Source organism: Artibeus jamaicensis, unplaced genomic scaffold, assembly GCF_021234435.1.
Source record: "Artibeus jamaicensis isolate MK-2021 breed Jamaican fruit bat unplaced genomic scaffold, CSHL_Jam_final scaffold_833, whole genome shotgun sequence".
Taxonomy (NCBI): Eukaryota; Metazoa; Chordata; class Mammalia; order Chiroptera; family Phyllostomidae; genus Artibeus; species Artibeus jamaicensis.
The window spans coordinates 21347671-21370436 of record NW_026522056.1 but is presented as its reverse complement, the minus strand read 5'-3'; the positions used below and the strand labels follow the sequence as shown (position 1 = coordinate 21370436).

Sequence of the window (22766 nt, the reverse complement as noted above, 5' to 3'; positions counted from 1 at the left end):
TCCTAAACAGCAAACCCAAACTTTCTTGGAGGCGCATCTACCTGCTCCCTAGCAGGTCCTGACTGTGCAGAGAGGAGCGAGTGTGTTAGGTGGACTCTCAGCGTTGCCGGAACCAGCTCCTTCTCAGCTGGGAAACTCAGTCTCCTGTCTGCTCAAAGGGTGGGTGTCTGCACTGGCTTCTCTGAAAGTGTTGCCAAGAAGTGAGATCAGAGACATGGAAGTCACTAGCTTTGATCAGGGACTGAGGCTTTTTCTGACCCTCTGACCACACAGGGCTCAGTTCTGACCGTTTTTGCATCAGCCTCTGGTTAATGAGAGGGAAACTCACTCTGGGTTAGGGATTCATTAACTTCTGGGTCCGGGCTCTGCCCACACCAAGGGCTAGAGTCCCACTCTTGGAACTTTCTTCCTTGCTAAATAAATCTGTGACCCTTTTCATGAAACTCAGGGGATGGTCCCTGAAGAAGAGAAAAGGAAGACATGTTTAGGAAGCTATTTAAAATGCCTCCTCCTGAGATTTTGTTTCTTTCGCCCTTCTTAGAGTGCACCAACTATAAAAGGCTTTAAAAAAAACACAAAAAACAACACTTCACTTTCACTTTCGGGATTGAAGCACCCTGGCCACACTCCCCTGGTGAGCTCAATGGGAACCCGGGAAGCTGCCCTCGGAGTTAGCAAAGGTACGTACATGTTTTAAATATTTTAAATTCCTGTTGGGACTGGATCTCTCCTGTTGGGTGACGCTGGAGTGCATGTTGGTGTAAGCCTTCCTGGGTCTCTCTTTACTCTGGTGCTTGAAATCCAGCCAGAAAAGGCAGGCAACGAGAAGTGCATCACAACTCAGAGCACAAGTAAGAGCAACGATTTCTAATTAACATGATAAAACATTGTATAAAGGATTTAAAATTTTTTTGTTTGTAGAGTTTTGTAACGAGACAAGAATATTAGGGTAGGTATGGAAATCGCTGTGCAACAACTTAAAAAAAGTCACAACTTTGTCTTAAAGATACTAAATCATGTGAACGTAAAGGCACTTGTCTCCTTTTCTCGGTTGGAAAGGAGACAGGAGCAGGCACTTTCTGATACTGTGCTTGAGGAGAAACACTCAGCCGTTTCTCGGAGTAAGGAAATGGCTTTCTTTGACCTGATAAAGGAAAAGGATGAAGGTGAGAAGTGGGAAAACGTTCAGCTGTGTGAGCGGATCGGAGATTAGCCCGGGTAGGTGTGGGTTAAGCCGGACAGAAATGGAGCCAGCCTTGGCTAGTACGCCTTTTAGGAAGCCGCCTCCCAACTTTACTATGCGATTCCATGTTGGCTTGTGTCTGCATACAGTGTATCTGTATAAATTTAGGGGGAAATGTAAAGTTTACAAACCAAACTGTCCAGGCCAATCAGTAACTGGTGGCGAGTCCGAGCAGCCTGGCCACAGACCCTACGTCCTCACCGCAGTGCATGTCGGCACCGGCTTGGACAGAGAAGTGTAACCCTGTGCAACCCGAAAGGCTTTCCCAACCTGCAAGACCTGCTGAGTCCGCCTTTCATTTCTTCTTAGCCTTCTGTGTTTTTACCATGTCTCATTTAGCAGCAACTTATTCTTTACTCTCACTTCATCCTTGAACTGTATTTTGTTTGTTTTACTGAAGCACGTCCTAAAATAACTTTTTTCATACAGGTTACATAGTTACAGATTTACTGAATCTTTGCACATCTCAAAACACTTCCCCTCCTTATCTTTAATTGCTCATCTGGAAATGAAATTTTTAAGTTCAAAATAATTTCTCCTGAACATTTTGAAAGCTTATTATGATTGTTTTCTAGTGGCTGATAAAAAGTTTTATACCGGTTAGGATCATTCCTTTGGAAGTGATTGATCATACATTTTCTGAGAAGGTTTTAGGATTTGTGAGTGTGTGTGTGTGTGTGAATTGTCACAGTTCTTACCTTCCATCAGTTTTTCTCTGTGTATTTTTCCTTCTTGCTTCTACCTAGCACTCGATGAGTCTTCTTCCATCTGATGGAGTATACGTTCAGATCTGGGGAGGTCTTTCAGTCCCACAGGGACAGACTTTGTAAATGGATTTGTTCCTCTCAGGGTAGTGGCCCCGTAGCATCCACAGGTCCTGCTGCGGTGGAGCCAGGTGGCCACAGATCAAAAGTGTTAGGAAACAAATGTTACGTTGCTGCTGACCTGTACTGTGTAGTTGGCTTGGGATGGTTGCGTCTGTACTGAACACGGACAGACTTTCTTGTCTTGCCATTATTTCGTAAACAATGTAGTATCACAACTGTTTACATTGTTTTAGGTATTATCAGCAACCTAGAGGTGGTTTAAAGTATACAGGAGGATTTGCATATATCATATGCAAATACTACACCACTTTACATAAGAGACTGGAGCATCCCTGGTTTTGGGGATTGTGAGGGTCCCAGGACCACCTGTGAATGCTGAGGAACAACTGTGGTTCTATCTCTATCTGTAACCTTTCCAGAAAAGGTAAAAGTCACCTAGACGGAGAAAAGAACATATTGCAGGAATTGTACCTAGAGTTTGTAAATAGAGGTAGGACCCACATGGCCCTGGGAGAAGAGGTTTGGGAGAATCTTGGAGAGCAGGAGGTAGGGAACTGGCCCCTAACTTCCAGAGTGCACCATGCCCAGCCCTATATTCTCTACAAATCTGAGCACTTTGGTAAGAGGCATCCTAACTGGCGTGGGCTGTGATGTTTCTCGTGGTCTGTGTATGTAGAATTGTGTGCGGCTTTAGAAATGCTTAGAAGCCTTATTTCACAGAGTGAATATGATCCCAGTGATATGAGGTTTTGAAGTAAAAAAAAAAGTCAGGCCAGTGCTGTCTCTTGTGGGGGGTGGGAATTGGAATTAACCGTCAAAAGGCAGGGAACTCTTTAGGGTTCGGGTTACACAGGTGTATGCACCTGTCAGAACTCAGGTAACATATGGTCATATTAGTGCATTCCATTGTACGCAAATTTTACATCAAAAGAAAAACTCTGTCCAGAAATATTGAACTGAAGGTGGCAATGCACACTCTATAGGAAAAAGCTCCTCAAATCATCCATTTAAAATATCAGTCATGACCTGGCTGGTGTAGCTCAGTGGATTGAGCATGGGCCTGCTAACCAAACAACCGCGGTTCGAGTCTCAGTCAGGGCACATGCCTGGGTTGCAGGGTTCCCAGCAGGGGACCCACGAGAGGCAACCACACATTGATATTTCTCTCCCTCTCTCTTCCCCTCTAAAGATAAATAAATAAAATCTTTAAAAGAATATTAGTCATGATGATGTTTAACTAGTAACAATTATAAGAATTTTACATAAAAATCAAAGCAGCTTATACAATGTTCCCTAAGCAATTTTTTATACAGTATGTGAAAGATCCTTATTAAAACATTTAAAGGCCTTGGATTTTGTGCACAGTGTATCAGCAAGTGCTTACATTTCTTAATTTCCCTCTTTTAGACCAAGTAGTAGGGTAAAATGACCCATGGACACCTCATAACCCAAGACCTTCTTCTCATTCTTTAACATAAAATTGGGAAACAGAGAACTTTTAAAGGAATTGAGGCTCCTGACATGACTCTCAGCTGTTCTTGTTCAGCAAGGAGTCTGTTGCTTCCCAGCCTATGAAGACAGCCCGGGTCTTTGCCGAAGCCCCGCTTAACCAAGGCCAAGTTCACAAGGAGCTTCTTGGCTCTCTCTCACTGTCCATGAGTTTCCCTGAATTTCAATTATTTTACATGCTTGGCTCTCTCTACTCTTTCCTTCTTGTTTCACGGCTGAGACTGTAATAGAGAATTTGTTTGCATAAGTTTTTCTTTGTAAACAATTGACAAAATAAGAAATAGTTATAATGACCACTTTATCAATCATGGTCATTACATGATTAATATACTGATCATATACTGATTAATATAATAATACAATTAAATACCACTGTATTCCAGGTATGTCGAGACTTACCTCTTTTCATCTTTACAACAGCCCAGGGAGGGGCTACCCCAATGATCTACTTACAAGATAAGAGAACTCAGAGGGTAGCATTCCAGGGTTTGTTCTCTTAGTGAGCGTGTTTCTCTAAAGTCTTACTCATTCTGCGTGAAAGTTCATTTATATCATCGTAAAAGGGCGAATGATATTTGTTGTTGACTTCAGATTTTATGAATGGATCTAGACCAAGTATATCTGACTTATCGTAGTCTTAGGATAAATGCTAAGGTTTTATATCTTGACAACGTCACGCCCTGTTGTGGCTGACACTTGTAGGAAATGCCAGGCAGGAAGGAGTGTATACAGAATGCGGGAGTGCACAATTCCTGTATCACAAGGTGAGGCGCAAGAGATTTTTTCCCTCAAGTTGATTTATCAATAAACGAAGTTTTAAGTATAGTCTTTAAAATTATAATTGTAACAATAGATTAAATTAGATGAAAAATACTGAAAAATTGTGAAGACATTGATGGAATAGTATAATTAAGTTTCTTATCTTTATAGTGGCAAGAAAATGCTTAAAATCAGTACATGAAGAAATAGTAGCACAAGCATGTTATTTAGGTTTGTGAAGGTGATCAGGAGAATTGAAAATAGAAACTGTCAAGAGGCTACCTTAGACCACTGCCACTCTGTGGAAGGGAGTGTGAAGGGGGAGTTTGTGCATTCCATTTTGTACTTTCTGTACCGTTTGAATGATTTCCATATGATGTTCTACTTGTATATCATTAAGAGTTGCAGTAAGCAAATCATGCATCATCACACTTGGTTATATATTTTATAAGGAATGTACCAATGCATGTGAAAATGGGTATTATTAATGTTGCTTACTGTGTTTTTATGTTTCTTTTATAGGACAAAATCATGAGTCTGCTGCCTCCTGTTTCCTGCTTTTTGGGCCTGTTGCCCTTTTGGATGCTGTGTGCATCTTTCACCCACAGGTGTACTGTTTGGCGCGAGGTAGCCGACTGCAGCCACCTAAAGCTGACTCAAATACCCGATGACCTACCGGCAAACCTAACCGTGTTGAATCTAACCCATAATCAGCTCAAAAAACTACCACCTGCCAATTTGACCAGATACAGCCAACTTACTGTCTTGGATGCAGGATTTAACTCCATCTCCAAACTGGAGCCAGAACTGTGCCAAAAACTCCCCTTGTTGGAAATTTTGAACATCCAGCACAATGAGCTCTCTCAAGTTTCTGATAAAACCTTTACCTTCTGCCTGAATTTGGCTGAACTCCTTCTTAGGTCCAACTCAATCCAGAAAATTCAAAATAATCCCTTTAAAAACCTGAAGGTAAGATAAACATGCATTTTCATGTAAGAAATGAAAACTATGTTCTCTAATACTAAGTTATCAAGTTAAATATTTATCCTTAGATTTAATATTGAGATATCCAGATAAAGAATGAGAAATCTGGGCCCTGGCTGGTGTAGTTCAGTGGATTGAGCACGGGCCTGTGAACCAGACAATTGCGGTTCGATTCCCAGTCAGGGCACATGCCTAGGTTGCAGACCTGTTCCCTGCAGGCCAGTTCCCAGCAGGGGATGCGCAAAAGGCAACCATACATTCATGTTTCTCTCCCTCTTTCCTTCCCTTCCCCTCTAAAGATAAATAAGTAAAATCTTAAAGAAAAAAAAACAGAATGAGAAATCTGGTCCACCCAAATTGGGGGAGGGGAGCGGTGAGGGGAGCCACACAGAAATGTTGCCATTATAATAGTAAATGTTGTAAAAAGAGAAAATATCATCTTAAATCAGGTTCAACTTTAATTTTAAAGAACTCTGCCTCTCTGGCTTGCTCCCGTTGGCAATAGGACTCTTTTAAATACAAGAGGTAGAGATCAGAGATGAAGTGGAACATCCCATGAGGAACACAGCAAAATAAACTCTCAAAACTGCTGATTTAGTACCTGAAATGCTGAAAAAAAATGTTGAGTCCAAATTCTGATGTAAATAAGGTTAACATGTTGATACATGATCAGGCATTCAACTAAAGGTTCCCTACTTGTGATTTTAGAAATCTCACAATATTGCTATTCCAATGACTACTTACAATTTTTTTTGGACTTTGCTAGAATTTCAGTTCTGTGAAAAATGTACAGTGTGGAGTAGAAGCAGTTTTATAGTTGTTCATATGGAAAATGGTACAATAATTAATCAATAATAGCACAAGAATTGACTGTGTTTTGCGTACTCACAACTGCAAATGTACTTTTGCCCACTCTGTATTATTGTCTCTAAATTTGAGAGCCCAGTGCTTTTCCTGAGCCAAAGCCATTTTCAATGCTCTCTTTTCGTGTGGTTTTGTTTTATGGACCTATAACAAACGGGCCATTAAATTGACATCAGGTGCCAAGAAGAACATACATATTTGATTATGCTTAGAAATGATTTGCTTAGAAGCCATTTGAAATTCCTTCCTGTGTCTTCTTAGATTCTGATGGGGACAAAATGTCTTTGGTCACAAAGACCTCAAAATCTGGTTGAAGTAATCACTGGAAAAATGTTGTTTTTATTTTTAAGGCATAAACAAATGTCTTGTTCTCTTTAAAAGATAGAGGATTTCGGCCTAACAGATATAAATTTTTCCTTATCTTTTACTTGAGTTGAAAGCTTACACATTCAAAAAAACAGCTTAGGGTGAAAACACTGAAAAAAACAAACAAAAATCAATATTCTCTACCGGCCACAATGGAAGTTTACACAGGTGTTGATCTCTCTCAATATAAACTTCTTAGGATTTCCTGGATGACAAAGTTCTACCTGCAGTCGTTTTTTTACATGACTGTTTATTTAAAAATTATTGTTCAGTGACAGTTGACCCCGCTTTTTCCCCCATTACTTTCCTCTCTCCTGCCCACCCCCTCATTCAATCCTCTCCCACCTGCCTCCCGCTGTCCTTGTCCATGGTTCCTTTATACATCTTCCTTGACTTGACCCTTCCCCTTCTTTCCCCTGTTATTCACCTCCCTGCCCCCTTCTGGTCATGGTCAGTTTGTTCTTTATTCCCATGTCTCTTTTAAAGAAAACATTTCTTTTTCCCGTTGTTTTGTTTCAAGGCTGACAAATGACACTATATGTTTGGTAAGCCATGTGAATACTCCTTACATCACAAGTAAATGTTTATCATAAATAAACATGTAAAAGCATGCTTATTTTGACTATTCCTTACGAATAAATAAGCTTAAGTCCATTTATTTTGGTAAGAGAGATACAGTGATTCCTGATGTAAGAAACGAAATCCTTGCCACAATAGTATTTTCAGTCACAGCAAAGATTTTTATTTACTCCTGTCAGTTTTCTCTAGAATACCTGTGAGGTGACATTTTGCTTTTGAGTTAGTTGTAAGAGTCACATGCACTCAGAGGAATCGTTTTCGGTGGCAAGACTCTGACTTATGTACATATTTTTCCTCTCCCAGAATTTAATCAAATTAGATCTATCTCATAATGGCATCCCATCTGTGAAATTAGGAACTGAGGTCCAGCTGCAAAGTCTCCAAGAGCTTTTGTTATCAAATAATAAAATTAATGTACTAGCACGTGAAGACCTTGATTTCCTCGGCAATTCTTCCTTAAAAAAATTGGAATTGTCTTCAAATCCCATCAAAGAGGTAAGAAGTGGGTAAAATGGTTTTGCGTTCTACCTTCAAGTCTGGGCAGTCATGGGCTGCACCATGTGGAGGGGAATGTAGAAAACGCTACAGAAAGAGGGGATGCCGTTGTCATGTTTTCCAAAATCCTTCACACTGACCGCTTGGCCACGATATCATTGCACAAGAAAGGGAGTTTGGTAGCCACTTAGGAGCTGGGGCTCTACTCAGAAGCAGAGAGAAGTCAGATGGAAGTGGGTTAGAGTCCTCGTTCCAGGGAAGACCTGGACTTTGACTTTGGGGACCTTAACCTCTCTGGGTCTTAGTTTCCTCACATGTCAAGTAGAAATAATAGCATCCATCATGCAACGTCTCTGAAATAACTAACGTAGCATGATGTTGAAATACACAGGCTTGAGAGTTGATAATTGCCTCCCTATCGGGGGTTTATCTTTTATTAAATGTGCAATCAATCAAGCAAATTATTCAAGTTCTCTCTGCTCCAGTTTCCAGGTCTTAAAGTTAGTATAACAATAAGAATTACTTTGCAGGGTTGTGTGGTTAAAAAAAAGTATCACAGGGTCTGGCATGGAAGCGTTCAATGAGCAGCTGGCACTAGGTGGTTATGAAGCATCTCTACAACAGAGCCCACCTTAACCAGCCCTCTCTCTGGGATCCATGGTCTCTGACGCGTTAACTATTTTCACGTGTGGAAATTCTGTGTTTTGTTCTTTCCAGGCTGAGAATAAGAATATTAGGAATCTTAAATTGCCCTGGCTGGTGTGGCTCAGTGACTCAGGTGCTGGCCTGTGAAGCAAAAGGTGTCTGGTTGGATTTCTAGTCAGGGCATGTGCCTGGGTTGTGGGCCAGGCCCCCAGTAGGGGGCGTGTGAGAGGCAACCACACATCAATGTTTCTCTCCCTCTCTTTCTCCCTCCCTTCCCCTCTCTAAAAAGAAATAAAAATATTTTAAAAATAAAATTTAAAAAAACTTTGAAAAAGAAATTTTAAATTAAGTCAGACTTTATAAAGCCGTATTAATTTTCAGACATAAAATAGTGTACAAAATTATTCTAACAATAATTAGGTACTTTATGCAAGCTACTCATGTTCATTGTTGAACAGCACTTTTTTCTGTTTAGAACATTTTATGTAGAAATCTTATAAAACATATAAATAATGACAGGGAAAATAAAAACCATGGAAAACCCACAATCCGGAGACCACCGATGTTGGCATTTGAGTACGTTTATCTCCAACTTTCTTTCTAATAAAAATAATAAGCCCAGGAGTTTAAGTTCATAGAGTAATTAACTGTGTATCAGGACCTACGACAGGTTATTTATTTATATTTTTATACAGCCCTGTAACCAACTCATCCTTATCATCATTTCACTCAAAAGTAAAGGTCTCATTTCAGGTCTCCCAGGTGACCAGCTGGTGACGGAGCTGGTTCCTGGCGGTGTGAGACCAGAGACTGTGTTGTATTGGTCGTGCTATGTCCTGTGTTTGAGGATGACCGCGTGCCCTGCCATGTAAAAGAAGCATATTGCGGACATTCTCCAGGCCACTAAGAAGTATTGAAAAACTTAATTTTACTTACTGCAAAATAATCCTACCATATAAATTTATCATTATTAGTTTACTAATTTCCTGCTTTGCAGGTCAACTCCCTTTACTTGCAAGAAAGCACGTTTTCTTGTACATTTCTGCCTCTCCTCCCATTAGCCCCCAAACTCACGAATGACATGGTAGAAATCAGAGCCTCTTTGCTCTGCAGGTGCTCCGCCGCTGGGGACTGGCTACTGTCCTCTCTGGACTCCTTGTCTCTTGCCCTCTGCTCTCATGCCTTTGCCATGTCCCGAAGCAACCAAAGCTTCTGGTGAGGAAGTGGGGCAGAGCAGAAAGAAGTTGGAAACCTGTAATGAAAAGAGTCAGGAGCACACCGTGGTACAAAGACAAAGAGGGTGGCTGGAGCTCAAGAGCTGCAGAAGGAAATGTTTCAAAAATAAAATCCAGCCATTCCCTCCATGATGTTCCCTGAGAGCAGTGGTCCCCAAGACAGAAAGAGGCTCTGCCCCAAGGGCAACTTGACGAAGAGTTGATCAAGGACAGCCAGAGTCAGTGCGATGAAGGAAAAGTACTAAGAACATCACCTAGACTGAGAGGTCAGGAGAGCTCTGGAAGAAGTGATGTCCAAGTTGAGACAGGAATGCCGAGTAGAAGTTCGCCTGCAGCAGGGGTAGAGGAGGGCTAGACAGGGCACAGGTGACACAGAGTAAGAGGCACAGGTGACAGGCACAGAGTAAGGGGCAGTGCATTGCAGGATGCAGAGAACACCCAGACAGGGTGGTGAGTGGGAAGGGGGGTTGAGGAACAGACTGCGTTTAAACTTCACAAGGGTCATACCACCTCAATTGTGTTTTGCTTACCTCTTTCTTTCCCTCCACCTTTAGTTCTCTCCAGGGTGTTTTCATGCAATTGGAAAATTATTTGGTCTCTCGCTGAACAATGTCCAGCTGGGTCCCAGGCTCACAGAGAAACTGTGTCTGGAATTAGCGAACACAAGCATTCAGAATCTGTTCTTGAGCAACACCCAGCTGCCCAGAACGAGCAATGTGACCTTCGCTGGACTAAAGCAGACGAATCTCACCACGCTCGATCTGTCCTATAACAGCTTAAATACGATCAGCAATGATTCCTTTGTTTGGCTTCCACATCTAGAATATCTCTTCCTAGAATATAATAACATAGGCCACTTGTCCTCTCACTCCTTTTATGGGCTCTCCAACGTGAGATACCTGAACATGAGACACTCTTTTACTAAACAAAGCAATTCCCTTGCTTTGCTTCCCAAGATTGATGATTTTTCCTTTCGGTGGCTAACATGTTTGGAGTATCTTAACATGGACGATAATAACTTTCTGGGCATAAAAAACAATATGTTCACGGGACTCGTAAAGCTGAAATATTTAAGTCTATCCAACTCCTTCACAAGTTTTCAAACTTTAACAAATGAAACATTTGCCTCACTTGCCCATTCTCCTTTACTTATGCTCAACCTCACCAAAAATAAAATCTCAAAAATGGAGGGTGGTGCTTTTTCTTGGTTGGGCCACCTGAAGGTACTAGACCTTGGCCTTAATGAAATTGGGCAAGAACTCACAGGGGAGGAATGGAGAGGTCTAGACAATATTGCAGAAATCTACCTTTCCTACAACAAATACCTACAACTGACAAGCAACTCATTCACCTCGGTTCCAAGCCTTCAACAACTGATGCTCCGAAGGGTGGCCCTTAGAATTGTGGCCCCTTCGCCTTTTCGCTCCCTTCGTAACTTGACCATTCTCGATCTAAGCAACAACAACATAGCCAACATAAACGATGACCTTTTGGAGGGTCTGGAGAAACTGGAAATTCTGGATCTGCAACATAACAACTTAGCGAGGCTCTGGAAACATGCAAACCCTGGCGGCCCCGTGCATTTCCTAAAGGGTCTTTCTCACCTCCGTATCCTTAATTTAGAGTCAAATGGCTTTGATGAGATCCCGGTAGATGCCTTCAAGGACTTATTTCAGTTAAGGAGCATCAATTTGGGATTGAATAATTTAAACATACTTCCACCCTCCGTCTTTGATGATCAGGCATCGCTAAAGTCACTGAGCCTCCAGAAGAATCTCATCACATCAGTTGAGAAGAATGTTTTTGGGCCAGCTTTCAAGAACCTGAGTAATTTAGATATGAGCTTCAATCCATTTGATTGCACATGTGAAAGCATCGCCTGGTTTGTTACCTGGATCAATGGCACCCACGCCAACATCTCTGAGCTATCGAGCCATTACCTCTGCAACACTCCACCTCAGTACCATGGTTTTCCCGTGATGCTTTTCGATGTATCGCCCTGCAAAGACAGTGCACCCTTTGAACTCTTTTTCATGATAAGTACCAGCATCCTATTGATTTTTATCTCAATGGTACTGCTCATCCATTTGGAGGGCTGGAGGCTATCTTTTTATTGGAATGTTTTAGTGCATCGAGCTCTGGGTTTCAAAGAAATGGATAGACAGCCTGAGCAGTTTGACTATGCAGCGTATATAATTCATGCCTATGAAGATAGGGACTGGGTGTGGGAACACTTCTACCCCATGGAGGAAAAAGATCAAACCCTCAGATTTTGTCTGGAAGAAAGGGACTTTCAGGCAGGCGTTCTTGAACTTGAAGCAATTGTCAGTAGCATCAAAAGGAGCAGAAAAACAATTTTTGTTATAACACAGAATCTATTGAAAGACCCATTATGCAAAAGGTAGGTGAATATTATGACATTTTAAGTATTTACTTGTTTAAATTTAGCTCTTAAATATTAACAGCATTATTACTCACAACTCAAAGAATTTTAAAAATAAAATTAAGAAAAAATATCACCTGATTTTTAGTGACTGATTAAAGTAAATTCTAAGGGGAATTTTACATTTCAGAACTTTTGGCTATTAAAGACTGTATATTGATACATAACTTACTTTTTTTTATTACTTAGATTCAAGGTGCACCAAGCAGTTCAGAAAGCTATTGAACAAAATCTGGACTCCATTATCTTGATCTTTCTTGAAGAGATTCCAGATTATAAACTGAACCACACACTCTGTTTGCGAAGAGGAATGTTTAAATCTCACTGCATCTTGAACTGGCCAGTCCAGGTGGAGCGAATAAATGCCTTTCATCATAAACTGCAAGTAGCACTTGGGTCCAGAAATTCAGTCCATTAAATGTATTTAAGGACTAAAGGAACAGAGGAGCAAATTTTGTAATTTAAAAAGTTCCATGGTAAATTTAAGTTTTAAATTAAGTTCTTTGGCTCTATGTTTCCTGTACTATTCTTAACCTCCCCCTGCCTATTTTGTACCTACTATTTATGATACTTATTTCCTGTACCTTTTCCTTCATTCCCCACTCCCCTTTCCCACTGATAACCATCTATGTGATCTCCATTTCTGTGATTCCATTCCTGTTCTAGTTGTTTGCTTAGTTAGTTTGTTGTTTTGTTTGCTTTTTTGTTTTTTAGGCTCAGTTTGATAATTGTGAGTTTCTTGATATTTTACTATTCAAATTTTCTGATCATCTTCTTTTTCTTAGATAAGTTCCTCTAACATTTCCTATAATAAGGACTTGGTGATGATGAACTCCTTTAACTTGACCTTATCTGGGAAGCACTTTATCTGCCCTGCCGTTCTAAGTGATGGCTTTGCTAGGTAGAGTAATCTTGGATATAGGTCCTTGCCTTTCATTACTTTGATACTTCTTTCCAGCCCCTTCTTGCCTGTAAGGTTTCTTTTGAGAAATCAGCTGATAATCTTATGGGAGCTCCTTGGTAGGTAACTGTCTCCTTTTCTCTTGCTGCTTTTAAGATTCTCTCCTCTTTGATTTTGGGTAACTTGGTGATGATGTTCCTTGATGTGTGCTTCCTTGGGTCCAACTTCTTTAGGATTCTAAGCTTCCTGGACTTCCTGGAAGTCTATTTTCTTTGCCAGGTTGGGGAAGTTCTTCATTATGTTTTCAAATAAGTTTTTGACTTCTTGCTCTTCCTCTTCTCCTTCTAGCACCCCTACAATTTTGATTTTGGAACATTTACAGTTGTCCCAGAGGTTCCTAAGCCTCTTCTTACCTTTTTGAATTCTTGTTTCTTCATTCTGTTCTGGTTGAATGTTTATTTCTTCTTTCTAGTCCAAACCATTGATCTGAGTCCTGGTTTCCTTCCCATCACTGTTGGTTCCCTGTATGTTTTCCTTTATTTCACTTTTCGTAGCCTTTACTCTTTCCTGTATTGTGTTACCATATTCAACCAATTATGTGAGCATCCTGATTACCAGTGTTTTGAACTGTGTGTCTGATAGGTTGGCTATCTCTTCATTGCTTAGTTGTATTTTTTCTGGAGCTTTGATGTCCTCTTTCATGTGGGCCATTTTTTTTTTTTTTTTTGGTCTGGGCATGCCTGTTATGTAGTAAGGGGTGGTGCTTTAGTTATTGGCCAGGGTGGGGCAACCCACATTTCTGCATGGTGGTGCTGTCTGTGGGGGAGGGGTCCGAGAGGGAACAATACCACTTGTTCAGCTCTCTGCCAGCTTTCAGTAACTTCCCCCACTACCCACAATCAAATTGGGCCCTTCTGATGCTGATTCCCAGGTGAGTGGGTTTGTGTATGTTCTGGGACCCTGTAGGTCTCTCCAATGAACTCTCCTGTGAGGCTGGGAGTTTCTCCTGCTGCCTCAACCCCCACAGGTGTTTTTGGTCAGAGGTTTTGAGGCTTTATTTCCCGGCACTGGGACCCTGGGTTGCATGGTCTGTCTTGCTCCCAGTTTTTCCTCCCGGTCTATCCACACACAAATGTGGGACTTCCCACTCTGCCAGCTGCTGCCTTGCCCTGAGTTCTCTCCACCTGGCTGCCCATCTCTGCCCCTTCTACTGGTCTATATAAATGTTTCTTCTTTAACACCTTGGTTGTAAGACTTCCATACAGTTCAATTTTCTGGGAGTTTTGGTTGTTTTTAAATTCATTGTTGTCCTTTTGGTTGTGCAAAGAGGCACAGTGTGTCTACCTATGCCTCCATCTTGGCCAGAAGTCTGTCAATGGATCCAAATGTAATCTTTTAAAAGTTGCTTAATATTTAAGAGGTCAGAAAACACAAGGGCTGACCTGTTGAGCTGACTATAAGTAAAACTAATCAGAGGTGTAAGCTTTGACTTGTGTTTGACCTACACAGGAAGCAACTTCTGTAGGCTGTCCTTTGTAATTGTCCTCAGAAGTCCTTCTCCCTTGAGTTCCATACAGAAAGTGTACAGGTGCAGAAAAGGCTATGTGTCTGACCTATTTAATTTCCACCAGTGAATTCATGTATTTGGTTGCCAGCATATAATCTGTTCACTGCAACTCCTTCTTCCTCTTTTTTTCACTTTCAAATCGTAGGCTGGGCACAGCTCTGGTTAGCCATCAATCCCCTGCCCCACCCCACACAAAGTTGTCCAGTGAATGCCTAGCATCTAATAAAATGAATTCAAAGGTTTCCATGAATGTGACTCCACCCAGTCTTCTAAGCGTATCTCCCAGTATTGCTGTAGATTGTATTGATTAGTGTTCTTCACTAGTCTTGCAACACTAGTCTTGCAAGAAAACATTCTATAAAAGTGCCCCTGCCAAGTAAATGTCAGAAGCACTGCATACCATCTCCTCCCCTCAGAAATATGCAATGAATGGTAGGGTATTGCCAAGCTAAGAGGTCCTGCTTTAAAGAAAGGGATTTAGCTTTTTCTTGCCGAGTCATTTTCTAAACTAATTTGATGATAGAACCCTTCTTATCATGTAGCTCTTATTAACCTCGTGCTGAATGTATGTTCTGCATTGTACACTTTTGGAAACACCCTAGATAACCTAAACTATTCTAGTTCTGATACCGTCTGAGAAGTTTGTCTTCATACCTTTGCCCATCTTGGACTTCACAGGTTACCTACATCACCTTCCCTTCACCTTTGCAGCCATACTTTAAAATTTCAGCCAAACATGCTCCCTGCTGGCAAATTGCTTTAGCCAGCCTTTTGGTAGCACTTTCTGTTTGTCATGTCAGCCCCACATGCAGATGCCCTTGACTTTGGGATGGGCGGGCTCACGGGGCTGGAAAGCCCACCCATTAGACTTGGGAAGTTAATCAGAAATGCATAGGGGCTCCAGGAAGGGTGAGACAGTGGGGCTGTGTGGGACAAACTGACAGTTCTGGACACGCCCCCATGTCCATCAGACACAGTTCACATCACTTAGCATGACCCTCAAGGCTCTTCACAACTGGGTCAAGCTTATCTCCTTGGCTTGATTTTCTTTTGTTTTTCACTGCTTCTCCCAGGCTCGGGACCAGCCCCCTGAGCTCTTCTGTGTGGCCCACCACTTCCTGTACTGGCTGTATTTCTTCTCTGCACACAGGGTCCTTTCCTGTCCCCCCCATTTACAAAAAGACATGACTGTCTTGGAATATGATTGTGACAAATAATCTCTTATTACTGTGGCATTCAGTCAAGCTGTTAAGTTTTATTTAACGACATTTCATGGGCCAGAGAAGGATCACAGTCCTCAACACATACAAATGTACCTGATATGTGGGTTACGGAGAGTCAGAAAGAGGTGAACCAACTCACACTGTGGCACTAACAGTGGGCAGTAGTAAAGAAGGACAGCATGGTCCCACCTCATTGTGTCTTTAGGATGTTCACAGTGTGGCTACAAGAAACAACCAGAATTTCATATTTTACTTTTATTGATACTCCAATCCAAGCAACTCCTGTGGAATTCTTCTGTGATATACCAACCCCTTCACCCCCATACCTACACACAGCATGCAGAAGGAATCAATTTATTACTTAGCATCTGTGGTACTTTATTCAACCCTTAGTCTAACTGCGTGTCATGTTTTGGACATGGTTTATATCTGACTCCATCCTGAGACCCCAGGGTATGAGCACCTTGAATACAAGGAGTTCCATCGTATTTGTCCTAGAATCCTCAACACCTAGAAGAATCACTGGAATAGAGTAATTTTTCAAACTACAGATGGTTGAACAGAAAACACTGTATCGACATGGCAGCAGTGGGCACAGAAGGAAAATAAACATATTCTATTTTGTGAAAATACATTTTTACCACCCAGAAATGTCGTCTGCTTCTGGGAGAGAAAATATACAAAAGAGAATCAAGGTGCTCCAAACTTTGCTCCGGGCTCCTTCAGCTCTGCAGTGCCGATTCCAGGACTGCGTGACAGTACCGCAGGGAACAAAGGCTCGGGGAGTTCCAGGTCTCCACTTAAAGCCTTAGTGCGCACTGGAAGTTTCTTCGTGACCTTGCCCTTCCTCCTCTTGCTTCATGTCCAAACGTTCCCTCCCATTGGTGTGGTCCCTGCCACACAGTGATGGAAGGACTGAGTGAGCAGATGCTTCTTGAACTCCAGCTTCCCGGACCTTGCGTTGATTCCCCAGCACGCCTTCCCCATTTAACTTTCTATCCACGTGGAAATGTAGTTCTGCTTTCATGGCTCTCCGACATTCTTTTTTCTTGGCTACATTCTGCAGTTTCAAGGGTTGGGTCAGGTATCAACTTCTCTGACAAAAAGACTCAACTGTTGACCCAACCTGACCCAGACACAACCTTCCCAAATACGCTTCCTCCTTAGGATGGGTTCATTGGCCCTTCACCCTGTGCCCAGTCCTTCTGTGATAGACAGGCTCGATCTCTTGAACAGTGTGAGTGTCCAAAGAGTCTAAAGAGGGTGCAACCCTAAGATCTTGCTGGTGCAAGAATCTGTACAAACCCTGACAGGAGAGGGGGCTTAGCCTCGGACGTGTGACTTTGGAGGGGGGTTTAAGGTCAGGGCCTTTCTCCATCCACTCTACTCGCTTGCAGCAGACAACCCTTGGGTGCAAGGGGTTTAAAGGGCTGTTCCGCTTGGGTTGTTCTGGTGCAAAGCAGTCTTGTCCGGGATAAAGGCTGGGCAAATGAGCAGATGCTGGGCTTACAAGGGTCCATGTATATTAAGAAGCAGACAAACAGGTCTAAAACTTGTGCAAGCTGAACACTCACCTGGGTAACTTGCTAAAAAATGCAGGTCCTGGGAATGACCCTCAGAAACTCTGAGTCACATATTTGGTTCAGAGTTCTGCATTGTGACAATCATCCCAGATGACTCTGCTAGAGGGGAATCTGTAGATGTCACTCCGAGAAGCATTGAACTAGACTCACACTCAGCGGACTTTTGAGTTGACCATAATCTTTTTGCTAATATGACTCCATTACTTTGACAAATTTGTTAGTGAACTGTTTCAGCAACCATATGTAACCTACCGCCTACTCTATGCATTATACCATTTAATATTCATAACAGCTTTGTGGAAAAGGCTATTACAGATGGGAGGACTGAGCCCCACCGGAAGCAAGTGACTTGTGTGAGATCAAACAGCAAATATGTGCAAAGTTCAAGTCTAAGCTGGCATGGCTACAAAGCCATTGGTGTCTCCACCGTGACATAGTTTCCCTAGCTGTGGGAAGCTACACCATTAAACAAATAGCACACTTTCTAACCAAAAACTGAAAAATCGTGGAGAAGAGTTTTTATGAACACTTGCCAAATTTTCAGTCATGGTTTTTATTATCATCATCACCTAATAGAGTTTTTACTTTGTGCCAGCAAGCTTTTAAGTCTTTTTCATGTATTAATTTTTAAATCCTCACAACCACACAGGGCACTCTTATTGTCTTCATTTCACAGATTAGGAAATTGAAGCACATGGGTACTTAACTTGCCCAGTGTGCCCTCTCTGCCTCTTATCAGGGTCATGATTTGAAACCATGTAGTCTGCCTCCAGAGTCTCCTTTGAAACTACCAAACTCTGCAGTGATGTACATGATGTGACATTGACATTGACTGTGATAATTGGAACTATACGAGGTCAAGTTTGAGACGGTCTATTCCTACCTCTTCAGAGATAGCACTTACAATGGTGCTGAAATGCTCAGTGCATGAGTTTATATCCATAGCACACAATACGAACAGTTAATTGGTAGCTGCTTTTTTAATTTGATAATTCGAAACTATTCGTTGTAGCTATTACTATACCCAACAAACATACCCATCTCTTCTTTCTTGATTGATCAAGCCCTGGTTTTGTCTAGATGGTAACACACTCAGGGAAAGTAGACTTTTTCTTGACCACAAAGTGAGGAACTATGATTAAAGAGTGTGATAACTCTTACTTCCCCTTTCCTGATAATTAGTTTAGGGAAGGACTTTTCATTTAGTTCTAGCCAATGGGAAGCTTCTAGAAAGTATTTTGTTCCTTAATGAGTGGGAAAGTGAGAGAGTAAGCTGTACCTTCTTCTTGCCTTGAATGTAGTTATTTGAGGGGAAGATGGTTGGTGCTCAGGGTACCATTTGGGGACCACCAGGAAACAAGGCTCAACCCCCTACCAGTGAGCAAACAAACAAGGGAGGAAGACCTTGAGTTTCCAATGGCCCAGAACCAGCTGACCTGGGCTTCCTGCTGTGAGCTGTTTAAGCCTCTCAGAAGCTCTGGGACTGTGAGTGAAACTCTCTGGGTTCCTTGCAGCCGAGAGCACCTGCAAAGCCTCCTGGGTCCAGCCTCGGTCGTTTCCGCCACGGTTTCTGCCGCCACGCCCGGAAGATTCGGTCATGGTCTATTAATAATTTCTGTCTTCTAAAGCAGTTTTCTGATCAATCGAAAGGCATTCTTATTCTTGTATTTTTCCCATGGAAGAACCCACAGCCCTAATCACACCTCAAGAAACTTGCTTGAGGCTTTCGAGGTTTTGGTCTGCGCTGTTTTCTTTTGTGTGTTTATCACTGAAAACAAAAAGGACACACTTACTGAAAAGATCCAAATTGTACAAAAACGAATAACCTTGGACATAAAGGTGACTCTAATTTCCTTCAAGATCTGTTTTTTGGTGTAAAGTGGACCCACATGTGATAAAAACGAATGTCTACTGGGAGCTTACCCTACGTGAGGCTCTGTTCGCATTACTGAGCAGGTGTCAATTCATGCGACTCTCCCCACGTTTCATCATTGGAGGCGGGGACCATGAGGGACAGAGAGGGGCCTGGGTGGGTGGCAGTGGCAGTGACAACATGAACCTCAGGGGTTCAGTACCTCAGTCCACCAGACTGTGCTATCTCCACTGTGATGCTTAGTAAATATTTGTTCAATCAACACATGCATTTCATTGTTCAGAAGTTTTAAATGTTTTTAATGAATTTTGATAGTACTTTTCTTTATAGGTTCTGGCCTTGGTGTTCCTGTTAAGAGAGGCAATTTCAATTCTTAAACAGATTAATTACTCAGATTATTTAACTTCCAGGTGTCCAAAACATACCATTTCTTCATAGCAACTTCCTAATACTTTCTCAATAATGTAGCCAAGCATTATTGCACACATCAGAAAATCAATTCTTTGAATTGTTTATTAACTGATATAAGCTGAAGAATTTTATCACACAAAACATTGCTTTGACATTTCTAACAAAGTTTATCTGAAATTCACAGTCACCATTAGTGACAACGATTCACTGCATGTACTTTTGTCTCCTTATTCTGCCCGAGCCAGAACCAGAACGATTGAGTACATCACCTGAGCCTCTTGCTGTAAGACATGCCATGATACTGGTAATTAACCGAGAAGCCTGGTAGCATCTAATGTCTCTCTGAAAGACTGTTGATGGACGAACAATGGATAGGAAAGACCTAGCATCTTGCTGAGAATTGTTTATCATGTTTGCAATTATAGGCCATTTTCAAAGGAGCTTTGAACAAAAGGCTCGATCGCTCATTCATTGTGCCAGCTTCAGGAGCCTGGCTGACCAGGATGCTACATTTACCACCTGAACCGACAATGATACATCTTCCCCTTTCTTTTTTAAGATACCTGTCATTTCCCCCGTGGATTTGAAACAACTATGATTATCATTTTAATCTACAGCCAGCTTTTTACAGACAATGCTCCCACTGAAGATTTCATAAATGTATCAGCAGGAGACCATAATTATGAAGTACCCTAGCGATTTACTAATACCCCACTAGTGTTTGAGTTTCCTACAGTGCCGTAGCAAAGTGCCACAGATCAGGTGGCCCAAAATAACAGAAACTTATTCTGTCACAATGCTGGAAACTAGAAATCTGATGTCAGATGGCCGCAGGATCGTGCTCTCTCTAAAACCACAGCGAGAATCTTCCTTACCTCCTCCTCGCTTCTGGTGGTGGCCCTCAGCCCTCGATGTCCCTTGTCTTGCAGCTGCATCCCTCCAGCCTCTGCCTCCGCCATCACCTGGGGTTTTCCCTGTGTGGTGGTGGTCAAATCTCTCTCTTCTTAAGAGTGTGGCAGTCATATTGGATCAGGGCTCCTCTTAATGACCTTGTCTTAACTTGGCTTCTACAAAGGCCCTATTTCCAAAAAAGGTCACATTCCCAAGAACAGGGGGGGTAAGACTTCAACATTTTGGAGGGACACAATTCAGTCTGTAACAGGTAGGGGACATGCAAGCACACCTTCAAGACAGAATGTTTTCAGGATCTGGAAGAGTTTGCAGATTCTCTGTAGCTTTATTAACAGTCTCCATATAAACAACAGCACATGCACAGAAGTGGTTGGTAATGGAAGCACAGGAACGTCTAAAACTAAAGAGCAGAAGACAGGTAGGTGACGCCCCACAGTTCACTCAAGGTTGTGTTATTGTGAGTGTCCCCTATGTAGGAATCATGTGACACATTGCCCTTGCTTGATTCTATGCTCACCTAACGACCTTTCAACTTAATTTGATGTCAGCAGGAATTCCTCTCGTAGGGAAAGAGCAGAGGACAACTCTGGATTGTCGTTATTAGTTAACACATTAGAGTTGGGAGGTTCATGCTTCTGTATTTTATGAGTCAGGTTAGTGGGGCTCCATCCTGAGAGGCTGGTCAGCTCTAAGGGTCCAGAGTCAATCAGAAGATGAGTAGTTTAAACACTGGAAGCCCATATTTTAGAACTGATTCAACTTGCATTGAGAGCGACCTAACCTACTGAGGATTTAATTATTCTGCGAATCAGAAGCAAGAGTCCTTTGAAATACATGATCTTTAGGATGCAGCACTGCAGTCCTGAATCGGCGCAGTAGGAAAAGAGCCCAGTGTTCTGATGGACCATGCACACCTCCACGGACACCTGAAGAGTGGTTACAAAAGAGGGAGGGTGAGAATATGAGAAGTGTGGACGAAGCTGGCCAGCCTCCCTGCTCGGACCCTGAGACCGCCGCCTCCAGTTTCCGTTGTCGGATGTCTGTTTCTTACTCCCGTCTCCTCCCTCATTTCCATTCTTCACCGTGTGGTTCTTCACTGGTGCTCCACGTGCTGACAACCGTATGCTCTTCCCTCTGCCGACATCCCAGGCCCTGGAGGAAGACCCTCATCAGCCTGGCCTCTCATCTCTCTTGAGCACACAGTTGATCTTTCTACAGGTTAACGCCGAGTGCCCTGGCTGCCGCCGACGGTGCTTGTTTGCCGACGCAGTCACCTGACGCTGAGCTGTGACGGAAGCTGGTTATTTCTGGCCGTGGGAAGAGATCACCCTTTTCTCACGTCTCAGTGCTGGGCACTATCTCACGGTAGAAAGCTGCCCAGAACCTGTTTGTTCGTGGCACTTGGATTCAGAAAAAGGATCCTGAGAGGATGTGGATGTCATAGCTAGAAGACTGGTTAGTGCTCTATAAAAAAATCCAAAACTTGGCATTACCAACGGAAATTTGCCGTGGCGCGGAATCCAGTTGGAGACCTTGCCAAGCGCAATAACGCACATCCTCATGAACATCGGGTAATGTGTTCACTCCCAGGCCCATTCACTGCCTTTCCCTGCCCCAAATGAGAAAGTACATCTCCTAAACGGTAGTGGACAAACCCGCCGATATCTTCCTCTTTAATCTTGCTCACAGTTGACCCCGCACTCCTGTGGATCATGGCCCTTGGGCACCCTGCCTTCTACCGCAATTCTTCAGATTTAGCAAAAGGAGATATATTCCACCTAATAAGAAACTCTGACCTTTTGTATCTGCCTTTTTGGTTTATATCTCATCCGTTTGATATAGTTTGAGTCCTCAAACATTTTTGTTATTAAATCTCTTGGTTCACTCTGACTGGTATTTAAACACATATGTTGTATGGTTTTTACTAGTTAGCAGTTAGAGCCCAATATTATTTCCAAGTTCTTGCGTCAGGCATCTGCTGTTGTTCCCCTGTGTCATCTTCAGTGACCATTGTGAACCTGGCCCTGAGGTGGGAGGAGAGGCCACGTCACCTGACCTGAATACCCGGTGTGTGTGTGTCTGCGCATTTTAACCAGCCTTCCCTCCTGTCACAGAGCTAGCCATCTTCCTGACCCCGGCACGGGTGGTCTTGTCAGACTACTTAAGTTCCAGGTCTTTTGGAAGCAAGGTTGTCTTTCCCAGGGCTCTGTTCAAATTCTCCGTCCTCAGCCGGGAGCTTCAAGGGTGATGGAGAAATTGGACAGTGTTCCTTTAAGGCAGGAATCAAGGAGGAGAGCCAGGGTATCTACTGTGGACACAGCCCCAGGCTGCAGTCCGGGGCCCAATT

At 42.5% G+C, this 22766-nt stretch overlaps 1 protein-coding gene across 3 annotated transcripts; it reads left to right on the top strand.

Moving 5' to 3' along the window:
- Positions 1-367: 367 nt before the first annotated feature.
- Positions 368-22632, top strand: TLR3 (toll like receptor 3). 3 transcript variants are annotated; one of them, XM_037128868.2, is made up of 5 exons: positions 368-680; positions 4861-5307; positions 7435-7626; positions 10061-11907; positions 12139-22632. In XM_037128868.2, exons 2-5 carry the CDS (start codon positions 4870-4872, stop codon positions 12365-12367), a joined length of 2706 nt encoding a protein of 901 aa, XP_036984763.2. In that variant the 5' UTR covers positions 368-680; positions 4861-4869; the 3' UTR covers positions 12368-22632. The 3 variants fall into 3 exon arrangements, with proteins under 3 accessions (XP_036984763.2, XP_053515792.1, XP_036984766.2); XM_053659817.1 differs by lacking the exon at positions 368-680 and adding an exon at positions 745-851; XM_037128871.2 differs by lacking the exon at positions 368-680 and adding an exon at positions 889-1218.
- Positions 22633-22766: the final 134 nt, after the last annotated feature.

Coding starts and splice junctions, on each gene's coding strand:
- TLR3 (XM_037128868.2), top strand. CDS start 4,870: ATGAGTCTGCTGCCTCCTGTTTCCTGCTTTTTGGGCCTGTTGCCCTTT. Junction 5,308..7,434: donor ATCCCTTTAAAAACCTGAAG/GTAAGATAAACA, acceptor TTCCTCTCCCAG/AATTTAATCAAATTAGATCT. Junction 11,908..12,138: donor AAAGACCCATTATGCAAAAG/GTAGGTGAATAT, acceptor TTTATTACTTAG/ATTCAAGGTGCACCAAGCAG.